Below are 16,482 nucleotides of genomic sequence, written 5' to 3' on the forward strand. Positions count from 1 at the left end.
GGGAGCGAGGAGGGAGTGAGTGGGTGGAGGTAGAGAGTAGGTGGGGGCAGTGTGTAGGGAATGAATAGGGAGAGAGTGAGTGGAGGTAGAGAGTAGGTGGGGGGCAGTGAGTAGGGAATGAATAGGGAGCGAGTAGGGAGTGAGTGGGTGGAGGTAGAGAGTAGGTGGGGGCAGTGAGTAGGGAATGAATAGGGAGAGAGTGAGTGGAGGTAGAGAGTAGGTGGGGGGCAGTGAGTAGGGAATGAATAGGGAGTGAGTGGGTGGAGGTAGAGAGTAGGTGGGGGGCAGTGAGTAGGGAATGAATAGGGAGCGAGTGAGTGGAGGTAGAGAGTAGGTGGAGGGCAGTGAGTAGGGAATGAATAGGGAGCGAGTAGGGAGTGAGTGGGTGGAGGTAGAGAGTAGGTGTGGGGCAGCAGTGAGTAGGGAATGAATAGGGAGCGAGGAGGGAGTGTGGAGGTAGTAGTTAGTGCTCCCAGTAGTAAGATACGAGCACACAGAGTGTGGGAAGCCCTTTGTCCTCCTCACTGATGATCGGAGAGTAGGAGTAGTCGGGCTCTCTGGTCTCCTCCATTGTGTAGTAGCTCTGCCCTCTCTCCTCCTGTGATGATCACACCCCGGACTCCTCAGACATGGACGGACTGATCGTACAAGACGTGTCCATGAATAGTAGCGATGTGGTGAGAGGAGATCCTCAGGGCTGTGATATTGGGGCGCTGATGGATCATTTCGGGGTTCTCATCCAGGCGGTGTTGGCTGTGATGGCTTTCAGTACTTTGATGTGTGAGTAACGCCTCCACGTGTGTGCATTGTGTACTCCTGTCCTGACTGTGTGTAGCGTGCCCGGATCTCAGCACTCGGCAGTGGGACTAGAAGTGTCAGCATGCCCTGTATACAAGTCTAGGGGGAGGGGGGAGTGTTTGTTATATAGTGGGGATCATGGAGGCATGTTCTGTTTACAAGCGTGTGTAATTGTAGCAGGAAATGTAACGTTGTTGTTACTTTCAGTACAGGATGCGAGAAGATGATTGTATTGTTTATTGAGTTGTTTTATTTATATATACAATCTAAAGTACTTTCAAGTGCACTGTGGTGCGATGTATAAAACCACAACAAGTCCCCATTTTTGCACACCACATGCGGTACATAGCATACAATGAAGTGTCATTTGTTATCATATTAAAGAGTTGTAACAAGGCAGTGCACGTGACACATTATAGTGTGGTGTAGGCTGGTGCAATCAAGGTGTAAGCCGATATTAGTGTCAGGTGAGGCATTGTTGTTGTTTTATATTTTTGGTATGTTTGTTTTCAGCCCTGGGATCCCAGCACAGTACATTCTACTGCTGGACTTTCGATGGCAAAAACAAATGTGCATTTCACACCTATAGGTAGATTCACGTGCGCCTAAAATTAAGGTCGGCGTAGCCTAGCGTGTTTACACTACGCCGCCTTAAGTAAGAGCGGAAAGTACATGATTCAGAAAGCACTTACCTCCTTACTTAGGGCGGCGTAGTGTAAACACGGCGGGCGTAAGGGCGCCTAATTCAAATGGGTTGGGGGGGGGGGTGTGTTTAATGCTAATGAGGCTTGACCTCACGTTTTTTGACGTTTTTTCTTACTGCGCATGCGCCGGGCGCCTACATTTCCCAGGGCGCATTGCGGCTAAGTACGCCGTACGGGCCTATTGATTTTGACGCGGACGTAAACGACGTAACTCCCGATTCGCGGATGACTTACGCAAACGACGTAAACGGCGGCCATACTTTAACATTGTTATTCCACCTCATAGGTGGAATAACTTTAGGCCGCCTAAGGCCTTAAGGAAACAACGTTAATCGACTGCGGCGGGCTCGCGTACGTTCGGGAATCGGCGTAAAAGCTCATTTACATAATCTACGCCGGCCGCAATGGAAGCGCCACCTAGCGGCCATCCAAAAAATTGCAAGCTAAGATAGAACGGCTTGCGCCGTTCTATCTTAGCTTTGTTTAAGCGTATCTCTGTTTGAGAATACGCTTAAACAAACGCCGGCGTAGATTTAGAGTTAGGTTGGCTTATCTACTGATAAGCCGGCCTAACTCTTTGTGAATCTACCTATAAGTATTCTAAATCCCTATTGAGTATCCCGGGTACTTCCTCGCCCTAATACCGGCCATGTTTCTGATTATTTCCACCAGCAATCAATCACAAATACAACTGAGCAAAGCAACCCACCAGCAAATAAACAACATTTTTTAACTATTCATCTAGATTCACGCCTATGTAGGTGGCGCCGCTGTGAAATGCCCACAGCAGCAACCACCCACACAGTGAAACACGGGCCCCACAGGCGGGTGCCATTAATCGCACTGGGAAGCGCGCTGTACTATTTCCAAAGTAGCGCAGGGACTTCTTTCCTGTGTTTCACGGCCATTCCAATGAATTGGCAGTCATGTCCGAGCGAAAGCGGGCCCCATCGCCCACACAAGTGTGACCCTAGCCTACCTAACTGTAGGTTGGAAGATGAGGATGAGCTCCAGTGTGTTCGCATACCCCACGTGCAGAGCCTGCCAGGAAGTCGGCACTGTGCTGCGCTAATCACAGGCAGTGAGACATTGTCCTGATTAGGGATGAGCTTCGTATTCGAGTCAAACTCATGTTCGATCGTTCGTCGAATTACGAAAGTTTTGGGCCGTTCGCGCCAAATTCGAGTTGCGTTTCACGGCCCATAATTCACTGCAGCATCGCTGGCTGATGATTGGCCAAGTATGCACTATGACCCGCATGCTTGGCCAATCACAGCTTGCGAAAAATGGAGAGCCATAATTGGCCAAAGCCAGGGTGGCTTTGGCCAATTATGGCTCAGGGGGTTTAGTACACGCCCCCACACTATAAAAGTCCGCCTGCAGGTCGGCCTTGTGTAGTGTGTTGCAGTGGTTAAAAGAGAGAGAGAGAGTGTGTCATTTTTATTAGGTAGATAGATAGAGCAGGCAGGCTAGTCAGTTAAAGCGGGAGTTCACCCATTTATTTATTTTTTGACCTTTTCCCCTTAGATTCCTGCTCGTTTTGTCTAGGGGAATCGGCTAGTTGTTTTAAAATATGAGCAGTACTTACCCGTTTTCGAGATGCATCTCCTCCGTCGCTTCCGGGTATGGGTCTTCGGGAGCGGGCGTTCCTTCTTGATTGACAGTCTTCCGAGAGGCTTCCGACGGTCGCATCCATCGCGTCACTCGTAGCCGAAAGAAGCCGAACGTCGGTGCGGCTCTATACTGCGCCTGCGCACCGACGTTCGGCTTCTTTCGGAAAATCGTGACGTGATGGATGCGACCGTCGGAAGCCTCTCGGAAGACTGTCAATCAAGAAGGAACGCCCGCTCCCGAAGACCCATACCCGGAAGCGACGGAGAAGATGCGTCTCGTAAACGGTAAGTACAGCTCATATTTTAAAACAACTAGCCGATTCCCCTAGATAAAACGAGCAGGAATCTAAGGGGGAAAAGAGAAAAAAAAAACTAATTGGGTGAACTCCCGCTTTAACATTAGCTACGCCTCATATAGCAGGGGTAACTATATGCCGGAAAAAGCCTAACGTAAACGACGTAAAAAAATGCGCCGGCGGGACGTACGTTTCTGAATCGGCGTAAATACCTAATTAGCATATTCCTCGCGTAACTATACGGAAGCGCCACTAGTGGCCAGCGTAAATATGCAGCCTAAGATACGACGGTGTAAGACACGCCGGTCGGATCTTAGGGAAATCTATGCGTAACTGATTCAGAGATACGAAATTTGCATATTAGGCTTTAAAATGAGCAACTTTTGAATTCGAACATTCGAGTCCCATAGACGTCAATGGGGTTCTAAATGTTCGCGCGAACGGTCGGTCCGTTCGAAGGTTCTGGTGCTAACCGAACGGGGGGGGGGGGGGTGTTCGGCTCATCCCTAGTCCTGATGCGCTGCTGCAGAGATCGAGAAACGTGTCACTGCCTGTTAATAGCCCAGTGCCTACTTCCTGGCAGGCTCTGCACGTGGGGTATGCGAACACGCTGGAGCCTTATTGGAGGAGGATGAAGGAATCCACCATGTTGTGCTATTGTATTCTGACAGTGGGACTTCTCTGCCAGAATACACTTGTGTTTGCTGCAGCCGATTGGCTACTTGTGCTGATCTAACAAAGGTTTTCCAACATTCAAGAGGAGGTAATGACCAGGTTAATTCCTCTCCAATGAGAGCCGCCATAGATGTTTTACCTAAGGGCCACACATAATATTCAGTGAATGTCCTACTATAGAAAGTTGTTATTGGCTGCAGATCTGCAACAGGAGATGCAAGGGCGTGTTACAAGAGATGGTTGTAGCAGGGCTGTCTCAATAGCATCATGGGTCCCAGGGCAAAGAAATGCACTGGTGCCCCTACCAGCTTGCCCAAATTTGCACACCTACTTTCAAGAAATAAAGTATAAATACTTGATAGAATAAAAAATATAGTCATTTATACCTAGATTCAGGTACGTTGCTGCAACTTTGCGGCGGTGTAGCTTAAGGCATTTAAGCTACGCCGCCGTAAGTTAGCGAGGCAAGTACATGGCTCACAATGTACTTGCCTGCTATGTTACGGCAGCGTAGCCTAAAGCGGGCGGGCGTAAGGGCGCCGAATTCAAATGTGTGTAAGGGGGGGCATGTTTTATGTTAATAAGGCTTGACCTTACATTTTTGACGTTTTTTTTTCAACTGCGCATGCGCCGGGCGCCTACATTTCCCAGTGTGCATTGCGGCTAACTACGCCGCACGGGCCTATTGATTTTGACGTGGACGTAAACGACGTAAATCCCGATTCACGGACGACTTGCGCAAACGACGTAAAAATTTCGAATTTCAACGCGGGAACGGCGGCCATACTTAACATTACTATTCCAACTAGTGCCTAGCTCTAACTTTAGGCAGCCTATCTTTAACGTAAACGGCGTAAAAGTACTGCGTCGGCCGGGCGTACGTTCGTGAATCGGCGTATCTACTCATTTACATATTCTACGCCGACCGCAATGGAAGCGCCACCTAGCGGCCATCCGAAATATTGCAATCTAAGATATACGACGGCTTGCGCCGTCCTCTTAGATATGTTTAAGCGTATCTCTGTTTGAGAATACATAAGTCGGCGTAGATTCTGAGTTAGGTCGGCTTATCTACTGATAAGCTGGCCTAACTCTTACTGAATCTACCTATTAGTACTTTCAATAAAATTGATTTTACAAAAGGAAAACCATAAATCAAAGACTAATCAACACAAAGAGCACAGTACAGGGGGGGTGGGTGGGGTCAGGAGGGCACAGTACTGGGATCAGGAGGGCACAGTATAGGTTCTGGGACGCTTCCCGGGACATGACCATATCAGGACAGTTTCAGTAAATAGTATGACTGTCCCAGCAAATCTGGGACAGTTGGCAAAACTATTGTGGGGCTCCCATGTACCTGGGGCCCCTGGGCAGTGCCTGGAAGTGCCTTTGCATTAAGATGGCCCTGGGTTGAAGTCTATAGACATGTAATCGGATATTGTCAAAGACTGTGGTCTTGCTACAAGGGATAGACAAAAGAGGGTGGAGATGCTGTAGGAGATGGTCAAAGATGATGGGCTTAATGTGGTTGTACAACCACTTTTCCTCTACAGCTTAGGAGATATTCGCCATATACGCCTGCGCATGCGCACTGAAGAAAGGTTACGATCTGTGCCATTTCTATAGTGCTTGTGCCATGACCGTTGGCTCCCGCACAGGAGTGACGTCACGCGACTACAGCCAATAGCAGAGCCGGCCCCAGAAGGAAGAGGGGTTGAAGATGGACGCGATTGGACAGCACTGACATTGCAGGCTTCTTCTGCAGGTAAGTGGCACATAATGGGCTAGTATGCGATGCACACTAGCCCATTATGCTTTTACATTGCAGGGAACAAAGAGGAAGTAAAGCCTATCTGGGTTTACTTCCTCTTTAAGCTAGCCATAGATGGAGCGATTTCTTTTTCATGTAACCACAGGTAGCAGGAAAGAAAATGACTCTCTTCCCCCATCAAACACAGTCAGTGTGATGTGGGGAATCCCTCCTGTTGGCCATTGTCTGGCTGGGAGAACACAGTGATTACTGCTAGTGGCTATAATCGGCTACTAGTGATAATCACACAGGCTGGTTGTACCCAAGTTGATCCATTTAACTTGGGTACATTCAGCCTGCCCATACATGGTTTGAGATTGGAGCCATCTATGGCCAGCTTTAGTAGAAGAAATGGTCAGAGATTACGGGCATGGAACAGGAAAGGGTCAAAGACAATGGGCTTGCTACAAGATGTGATAAGAGAGGGCTGATATGCAACAGGAGGTCATCATCTATGAGCTTGCTAGAGTTAAACCTAGTATACACAGGCTGAATGTCAGACGGCATCGACTGGTTCAATAGAATCCAGCCAACATTCGGCCCATGTGTACATGGGCTTCTGTCGAAGAGGCATAACCAAAAACCAATGGCTGAGAGCTTTGGCTGGTGTGTAATGGGAGGGGTCCACTCCCCCCTGTCAGAACACAGTAGAAAAGCAGGGGAGATTGCTGTACTAACATAATATAGTTAGTACATCAGCACCTCCCGAGCTCTGTGTTTTTTTTTTTTCGTTTAGCCCGTTGGGTTGAACAAAAAAGCAAAAACTATTACTGTGTACCGGGCCATAGATGGTGCACATTTCTTTCCTGCAACCATGGGTTGCAGGAAAGAAATATGTATGATTACTCCGTCAACACTGACATGATTAAGCCATGATTAAAGGGTCAGTAAAGGAAATATTTTTTTTTTGCTAAATAGCTTCCTTTACCTTACTGCAGTCCTGGTTTCATGTCCGCATTGTTCGTTTTTAGCTCTGATGTTGCTGTAATTGTTCTCTGTTCTGGACACTTCCTGGTTGTCTGTTTCCTGAAGACCACAGTACTGGGAGATTCTAGTTTCATTTTTCAAACCATCACTGCTCTATGGCTCTGTATAGCACACAGGCAGGATAACATGCAAAAACGAAACTAGAGGTACATTATAATCAATTTTTAATCAATTTTAAAATGAATCAGGTAACTATTATGTCTCTATACCCTGTAAACAGTCATTTCAGCAAAACATTTTTTTCCCTTTACAACTCCTTTAACCACTTAAGCCTGTTTTTCAGATTCGGTGTTTACGAGACTAAAACATTTTTTTTTGCTAGAAAATTACTTAAAACCCCCAAACATTATATATATTTTTTTTCTAACACCCTAGAGAATAAAATGGCAGTCATTGCAATACTTTTTGTCACACCGTATTTGCGCAGCGGTCTTACAAGCGCACTTTTTTTTGGAAAAAATTCACTTTTTTAAATTAAAAAATAAGACAACAATAAATTTGGCCCAATTTTTTTATATATTGTGAAAGATAATGTTACGCCGAGTAAAATGATACCCAACATGTCACGCTTAAAAATTGCGCCCGCTCGTGGCATGGCGTCAAAATTTTACCCTTAAAAATCTCGATAGGCGACGTTTAAAAAATTCTACAGGTTGCATTTTTTGAGTTACAGAGTAGGCCTAAGGCTAAAATTATTGCTCTCGCTCTAACGATCACGGCGATACCTCACTTGTGAGGTTTGAACACCGTTTTCATATGCGGGCGTTACTCGCGTATACGTTCGCTTCTACGCGCGAGCTCGTCGGGACGCTTTAAAATTATTTTTTGGGGGTTTTCGTATTTATTTTTATTTATTTTACAATTTTTAACACTGAAATAAAAAAAAAAAAAAAAATCACTTTTATTCCTATTACAAGGAATGTAAACGTCCCTTGTAATAGAAAAAAGCATGACAGGTCCTATTAAATATGAGATCTGGGGTCAAAAAGACCTCAGATCTCATATTTGGGCTAAAATGCAAAAAAAAAAAAAAAAAAAAATTTAAACTGTAATTTTTTCAAATGACAAAAAAAAAAAATGTTGCTTTAAGATGCTGGGCGGGACTGACGTTTTGACGTCACTTCCGCCCAGCAGAGCTATGGGGATGGGTGAAGGAGATTTTTCCTTCACTCGCAACCCCGCACAGCTGCCGAACGGTCCCGATCTCCTTCGCCGCTACCGACGCCTACGGTAAGCGGCGGAGGGCGCGGGAGAGCGGCGGGAGGGGGGGCCCTCTCCCGCCACCGATAACGGCGAATCCGCCGCGGAGACCGCCGTTATCGTGTACCGGACCGCCCACTGAAGAGATGAATATCTCGGTTGTGGCAGCAGCTGCTGCCGTTACCGCGATATCCATCTTTAAAGTGATGACGTATAACGACGGTGGGCGGTCGGCAAGTAGTTAAGCACTGACCGCATTGTGAAACGCGTAGGCTGCTATCTCCACTGTTTTTTGCTGTACTTTGTAGTGCATTTGCCATTTTTTTTTAAATAAAGACAACCTAAGGGTTTTTTGGAAGTGCGGCTGTCCATTCTTCTAGCCTTTACAATTTGTCAACACTGACAGTACTGACAGGGGAACCCCCCTGCTGAGCTATTGTCTGTTCCCAGGGAGGTGGGGGGACCAGGGGAAGCCACCCCCGATGGCTTCCCCTGCTAGCGATAATTGCAAGTGAATTTGGCAGGCTGATTGTACCCAAGTAGATCGATCAAAGCAGAACTTCGCTCTCTCAATCAACATTTACTACTTTTAATCCTTATGCTGCCGGCATTAGTAAACAGATATAGTAAAGTACTATATATTGGCTACTAATCTCCCCAGAGAGGTTAACAAAGGATAGATATAGTGGCGGAGGGAGTGTAACCAGCTAAAGGCAGGAAAGTTATGTGCAGGATAAACAAAAAATAAAGGGGAAAAATAAGTCTGAAAGAAAAGGAAAGCTAATGTAGTTGGCTCATCGAAGGACTGGTAAGCTGCAATATATTACATTTTTTGGGGGGGGTTTAGATACACTATAAGCCCCGGTTCACATGTATGCGAATTGGATGTGTTTTGAATCACATTCGATTCACATGACGCGTGAACCAAACTGGCTTTCTATGGAGCCAGTTCCCATATGTGCCATCGTCCGCCATGCACATATTTAAACCGGGTCTAAGGGCTCATTCACATGGGGGGGGGGGGTAGTAAAAGCAGGCCATTGAGCCACGGTTTTCTCACTCATCTAAACAAGCACATGCAGCTGCTCAGGGTTGTATGCATGCCATGGTAAGAGTGCAACCCCTTATCACATTCCCGACATAACGTTTTCATGTGAATGGTTCCACGCCGCAATTGCGTGCAGGTTAGGGCTTTTCAGAGTTGAAATAGGCAGTGAGGAGGCAATATGTTGCCTGTCAACCACCATCTGAAGAGCAATCCACTGCACAGCGCTTTAAAGAGGGCGTCAGTCTGCCCCAGCTTTTTAGAGCGGGCTGCGGGGGTACTAACACTGGGAGACACAATGACAATACATATTAAATGCATCTTTATAAAATTTCCGCTCAGTTTACTGCTAAAATAAGTGTGAAATTCAAGAGTTCGCTGGGTGTAACAAGATGTCCTACTGCGTTCGTGTTCTGTCAGATTAGGAAACCTATTAGCGGTGGAACGCATGCGCAGAAGTATTTTTATTCAGTCAGCTGACGGAAGGTTGCTTCCATTACCTGATCTGTCAGATTAGGAAACCAGTCAGATCTCCAGGAAGGGATTAATGAGGAACTTTGTTCCTGTTTTAAAGGGTCACTAAAGGAAAAAAAATGTTTTGCTGAAATGACTGTTTACAGGGTATAGAGACATAAAAGTTAACTGATTCCTTTTAAAAATGATTAAAAATAGATTAAATTCAATCATATAATGTGCCTCTAGTTTCACTTTCGGTTTTAAAGGTACATACATGAAGTTCCGGGTGAGAGGTGAGTCGGGAAGACTCACAGAACAAAAACAAACAAATCCAGGGCAGTGTTTTGTTTTTAAAATGAATCTGATTGGTTCTGTTAAGTTTTAGACACACAGTATTGACAGCTTAGACCTACAGTGAAAAGCTCCCAGTACTGTGGTTATAAGGAAACAGGCAACCAGGAAGTGTGGAGATCACAGCAGAATTACAGCTACTTCAAAGCAAAAACGAACAATGAGGACATGAAACCAGTACTGCAGTAAGGTAAAGGAAGCTATTTAGCTAAAAAAATAAATTCCTTTAGTGACCCTTTAACCACTTGAAGACCACCTAACATACATATACGTAGGCAGTTTCAAGTGGAATACTGGGTTGATGCCTGTAGCTACAGGCATCAACCCAGTATTGTTTTTTGTTTCTTTTTCAGTGGGCAATTTTTCTTTTTTTTTTTTTTGTAAAAGCAATCCTAGCGCCTAATCATCATCCCTATGGTATAGAAAACCGGAAGCGACAAGTACTTTGTCACTTCCGGTTTTGCCAGATGTAAACGGCACCATTTTTAAATTCTGAAAAAATTTGATCACACTGCTCTTTGTGTGGTCAGATGCTTTTAACCACTTGAGACCCGCGCTATAGACGAAAGACGTCCACAGTGCGGATCTCAAGTGCCGGGTGGACGTCCCTGGTTGTCCTGTTATTTACATTCCCCGCTCGCGCCGCTGGGAAACACTGTGCCCGGCGCATCGCTGCGAAGCCGATGCGCGTGCCTGGCGGCCGCGATGTCCGCCAGGTACCCACGATCAGCGGTGACAGCAGGGACGTGGAGCTCTGTGTGTAAACACAGTGCTCCACGTCTTGTCAGGGAGAGAGGAGACCGATCTGTGTCCCTTGTACATAGGGACACGGCATCGGTCACCTCCCCTAGTCAGTCCCCCTCCACACACAGTTAGAACACACCCAGGGAATACATTTAACCCCTTCCTCACCCCCTAGTGTTGACCCCTTCCCTGCCAGTCACATTTATACAGTAATTAGTGCATTTTTATAGCACTGATCGCTGTATAAATGTGAATGGGCCCAAAATTGTGTCAAAAGTGTCCGACATGTCCGCCGCAATTTCGCAGGCCTGACAAAAAAATTGCAGATCGCCGCCATTACTAGTAAAAAATAAATCATAAATCTATCCCCTATTTTGTAGGCGCTATAACTGTTGCGCAAACCAATCAATATACGCTTATTGCGATTTTTTTTTTTTTTTTTTTTTTTTAACAAAAATATGTAGAAGAATACGTTTTGGCCTAAACCGAGGAAAAAAATATAAAAAAATTTAAAAAATTGGGATATTATTATAACAAAAAGTAAAAAAAAATGTTTTTTTTTTTCAAAATTTTCGGTCTTTTTTTGTATATAGCGCAAAAAATAAAAACCGCAGAGGTGATCAAATACCACCAAAAGAAAGCTTTATTTGTGGGAAAAAAATGATTAAAAAAAATATAATTTGGGTACAGCATTGTATGACCTCGCAATTGTCATTCAAAATGCGTCGGCGCTGAAAATTGGTCTGGGCACGAAGGGGGTTTAAGTGCCCAGTAATGAAGTGGTTAAGGGCAGAGGGGGTCTAATAGAAACTACAGTTGGCTTGACGGATGTAAACAAAGTCCAGGCTGCTATGCGTGAATAAATCCCTGGCAAGTCACAATATACAGCTACAGTAAAATTTTAGAAAATCTCTACCTTTTTGGGGGGAAAAAACAGCCCTTGAGATTCAAGGCAGAGACGAATGACATACAATATGCCTGATGAAGATGGGTTGCAACATTTACTAGCTCTCTCCCATGGTGATTACTGTAATATTGTGAGTTTGTAGCAACTCAAAGGCCAGAGGCTGCAAAAGAGAACTGATTTGTGTGCGACAACACAGTATGTACGCACTAGCCCAGAACATCATGGGCCGTTGCAGAAAGTAGTGATGTATGAACATCGGACATTACTGGGGGGGGGGGGGGGGTAGTGCTTTGGATTGTTGCAGTGGTTTACCTATTTTTAGACTTTTGTGAATTGTTAAAGTTACAAATTTCACTAATTTCTTTGGACCGCAGCGGAAATAAGCAGTGGGCTGGATTCAAGAAGCAATTGCGCCTGTGTAACCATTCCTGATTCAGGAACCTCGTTACGCCGACTGCAGCCTAAGATATGCGCGGCATAAGGCTCTTATGCCCGCATATCTTAGGCTGCATTCTTGCGATGGCCGCTAGGTGGCGTTCCCGTTGTGCTCAGCGTATAGTATGCAAATTGCATACTAACGCCGATTCACAACGTTGCGCGAGCCCTGCGTACGCAGTTTACGTCGTTTCTGTACGGCGTCTTTCGCGTAAGGCTGCCCCTGCTATTAGCAGGGGCAGCCAATGTTACGTATACCCGTCGTTCCCGCGTTGCGAAATTTCAAATTTACGTAGTTTGCGTAAGTGATTCGTGAATGGCGCTGGACGCCATTCACGTTCACTTTGAAGCAAATGACGTCCTTGCGACGTCATTTGCCGCAATGCACGTCGGGAAAGTTTCCCGACGGAGCATGCGCTCTACGATCGGCGCGGGAACGCGCCTAATTTAAATGATTCCCGCCCCCTACGGGATCATTTAAATTGCGCGCGCTTACGCCGGGCATTTTGCCGACGCGCCCACGCAATTTACAGAGCTACTGCTCCGTGAATCAAGGGCAGCGCAGTAATTTTGCGGGGGCGCAGGGCAAAAACGTTGCCCTGCGCCTCCATAAAAAATGCGCAATTGTACTTGAATCTAGCCCAGTGACTTCAGGTGAGCTCTGGTGCGTTGCAAGCCCTAACTCCTACCTGCTGGATTTTCCTCCAAAAAAATAGAAAAAAAACGTTCCCCGTTCTACACACATGATACACAGAAGCATTCATTCAGTGGATATAGTTATTAAATTTGATGTTCACGCCTAAAAATGGATGTGTCACATGTATTAATTGTCCTTTCATACACAAAGTAGCCTTTACTCTGCTAGTGTAATGGTGGAACCATGCATCAGGAATCGCCCAACCCAGTTTATTACATGGAAATCTAACATTTTGTCATCCGGTCACATTTTGTCCATCAGTTGTTGGCTTCTTGGCATTGATCCTGGCAATGTGTTATATACAGTATTTAAACCATCAAAGTGAACCTGTGTTTTTGCCCATGCAAGGCAACACGATGGTTTAACTAAAATGCTGTTTTCCCAGTCTGTGCATACTTTATTCAGTCATTGAGAATGAATGAAGAGGGGAAGCCTTCTTTTCTGAGGATGCTCTTCCCAACCCCACGTGACAATGCTGGGTGCATGAGCAGCCTATTGCCATTTGGCAGCATAAGGGAGACTTGCATGCTTCCTATACCCAGAAGTAGCAGGTTTTTCTGTTTGTTGGCCTTGATTGAACAGGGCAGTAGGGAGTAAAGGGACGGTGAGTACATGGTGCTGGTGAGGGAAGTGATAAGGTGCAGGGCCAGCCTTTGGGGTGTGCGAGCTGTGCGGCTGCACAGGGCGCCATGGGCAACAGGGGCACCGTGCGGCCATCACAGCTCGCAGAATGTGAGTCGGATTGCTGGGCTTTGTAGTCCACTAATGCCTCCTAAAGTAAAATGCTGAACCTTGTAGTCCACCAATGCCTCTATAGTAAAATGCGCCAAGGCTGTAGTGGTCTGTGTGTATTGTGTAGTGGTCTGTGTGTAGTGGTCTGTGTGTATTGTGTAGTGGTCTGTGTGTAGTGGTCTGTGTGTAGTGGTCTGTGTGTATTGTGTAGTGGTCTGTGTGTAGTGGTCTGTGTGTAGTGGTCTGTGTGTATTGTGTAGTGGTCTGTGTGTAGTGGTCTGTGTGTATTGTGTAGTGGTCTGTGGGTAGTGTATTGTGTAGCGTTCAGTGTGTAGTGGTCTGTGGGTAGTATATTGTGTAGCGGTCAGTGTGTATTGTGTAGCGGTCTGGGGGGGGGGGCGCCACAGGATTAGCTCGCACAAGGCGCCTGAACACCTAAGGCTGGATCTGGTTAAAGCGGAGTTCCGGCCACAATTTCACTTTTTATATATAAATACCCCTGTAATACACAAGCTTAATGTATTCTAGTAAAGTTAGTCTGTAAACTAAGGTCCGTTTTGTTAGGTTGTTACAGCATTTAGACACTTTATAAAATAGAAATTGACTGGGGCCATCTTAAGTGTGGGCATCATGAAGCCAGACTGTATGACTTCCTGGATTTCAGCCTTGCAGATCTCGCACATGCTCAGTGTTGCACAAGCAGTGTAATAGGTTTCAGATCAGGTTTCAGCACCTGTGCTGTCCAAGTCACATGATTCTTTGAGACTGGGGAGTGCACAGACTCCTGGAAAGTTACACCCACTACATTCCCAGGAGTCTGTGCGGTGTAGGTTAGGAAGCTTAAGCACCTAGGTGCAGGAAGTGGGAAGATTAACTATTCTGCCTAGCAACAACACTTTGAAGGCATCTAAAAAAAAAAAAAAATTCTTAAAGGACTAATGACATTTTTTTAAAACTACTGATGTAATGTTATATTTATGGGTGGAACTCCACTTTAAGTGGACCTAATGCTTTGAACAGAGCACATGGCTCTGTCTCTCCTCCTACCCTTCCTTTCCCAACCACTATATTAAATCAAATCTTCCTTTTTGTTTGTTTTTTAGTGCCACATTTAAACAAACGCAATTGAAATACAAGAACATTGTAATTCGCAAATAGCTTTGTCATTCTTTTGTAATAGGAATATAATTTTAGTACATTTTAGTGTCCTATTATACACGGAACAATGTATAGAAAAAAATATGTACTTTTAATCAGCAGGACCACTTCTTTTAAAACAAACCCTGGTTAAGCTAGAAAGAAATCACTATGCATAAAAAATAAACTAATTTTTGGGATTAAAATTTTCAAGCCTTATACCAAACATTTGTATCTACTGTACTGACAAAGTTATTGTTCAATCAGGCCTATGGTTCCATAGTCAAAATATAAAATAGGGGGTATACAGGCGTGAGAGGCGAAGTGCTTAACCTGAATGACTGCATTGATGGGGCTCTAGATTTGAAAAAAAAAATTTTTACTCCTTTCCAGTTTTTTAGCTTTAACATGTCCGTTTATTTTTTTTAATGGTAGTTGGAAAGCAATCATTTGTTTGAATATCATAATTATTTACTGACCTAAATTATACGATTTCAAGAGGTTTGCATTGCATACTTTTTTCCCTTCTCGGGCCCCGTACACACGACCGAGTTTCTCGGCAGAATTCAGCCAGAAACTCGATCGGAGCCGTATTCTGCCGAGAAACCCGGTCGTCTGTACACTTTTGGCCGAGGAAACCGACGAGGAACTCGTCGGGCCAAATAGAGAACATATTCTCTATTTCCTCGTTAGTCAGTGAGGAAACTTGGCTAGCCGAGATCCTCGGCGGCTTCACAAGGAACTCGACGAGCAAAACGATGTGTTTTGCCCGTCGAGTTTCTCGGACGTGTGTACGGGGTCTCAGACCTTGATTGTTTGTTTGTTTGTTTTAAACCATTTGTGCAGTAATGATTTGACAAAGTAAAATGTTACAAGCCTGTACAGTAAGTCCTTATTTCATATTGCGCTTTACGTAAAGCTTAAATCATTCAGCTGAAATTTAAAACATCCATCAAGTGGAGCTGTGATCCGTCCTTCTTTTTTCTTTTCTTTTTTTTTATATTCTAAGGCAGTGGAGGCTGGTGGTATATTCTTCTTTTTCTGGGGGGGGTGGCAAACAATTCACCTACAGACCCCCCCTGGGTCGGTCAGGTCATCTGCAACATCACCATGTTGGGTGGCTTCCCCTTGGTTTCCTCCTCGGCTTCATGGCGGCTTACCCTGCATCTCCTCCTCCCTCCTCCTCCTCCTCGTCCTTCTCCTCCTCCTCCTAGGTGGCCAAAATAATTGCTTCTCCTCTTGGCCAATCGGGACCCGATTCCTGAGGAGAATCAGGAAGACAATAGCGAATATAATTTTTTTTTGTTTTTTTAAGCCTCGGGCTCTAATTGTGCTTCTAAAAAAATAACCCCATTGGAATTCATGCCTTCGGCGCCCTGCATGTAGATTAGGGGCTGGGCGCATAGATTAGGGGGGCGATGCTGCTACGCCCTGTATGGATGGGCTGCCACTGTTCTAAGATACATAACCACACTTGTTATGTGAGGTGTGACAAAAGGAACCAAAGAGCCAACTACTGAACCAGTGCAAAGCACAGTTTTTAGATTTACCCTTGCAGTGCTCCCCCACTGCGAGGGTTAAATGCGCTTTTAGTCTAAGGGTGCAGGGGTATCCTCAGTCCGATGAGCTCCAGCACTGTTCTTTGTCCAGACCCTTAGCTATTATTTCTGCATTGTACGTGGAGTTGGCTAGCATGCAACTACGGCATAAAGCACCTTATAAAGATGACAAAGTAAGTGTTAAAGCTTATCCCTGCACCCTTGGTCTAATGACAAGCACTTAACCCTTGCAGTCGGTCACTATAAGGGTAGAATTGTGTTCAGTTTCAAGGTGTATTTAAACCATTAACCGCCACATTTAAAGTAATAAAGTGGAGCTGTAGCTTTAGCTGTCGT

General features: G+C 45.3%; 1 protein-coding gene across 1 annotated transcript in view; it reads left to right on the plus strand.

Moving 5' to 3' along the window:
• The first annotated feature begins 434 nt into the window (after positions 1–434).
• The window catches only part of LOC120931681 (store-operated calcium entry regulator STIMATE-like), a 104,640-nt gene continuing 88,592 nt past the window's right edge, over positions 435–16,482 (plus strand). The window contains exon 1 of the mRNA XM_040343344.1: positions 435–780. Within this exon, the coding sequence (XP_040199278.1) occupies positions 630–780 (151 nt within the window). The 5' untranslated portion in view covers positions 435–629. The remainder of the gene's footprint in view (positions 781–16,482) is intronic.

Source organism: Rana temporaria, chromosome 3 (genome assembly GCF_905171775.1).
Source record: "Rana temporaria chromosome 3, aRanTem1.1, whole genome shotgun sequence".
In the NCBI taxonomy this organism is placed as follows: Eukaryota; Metazoa; Chordata; class Amphibia; order Anura; family Ranidae; genus Rana; species Rana temporaria.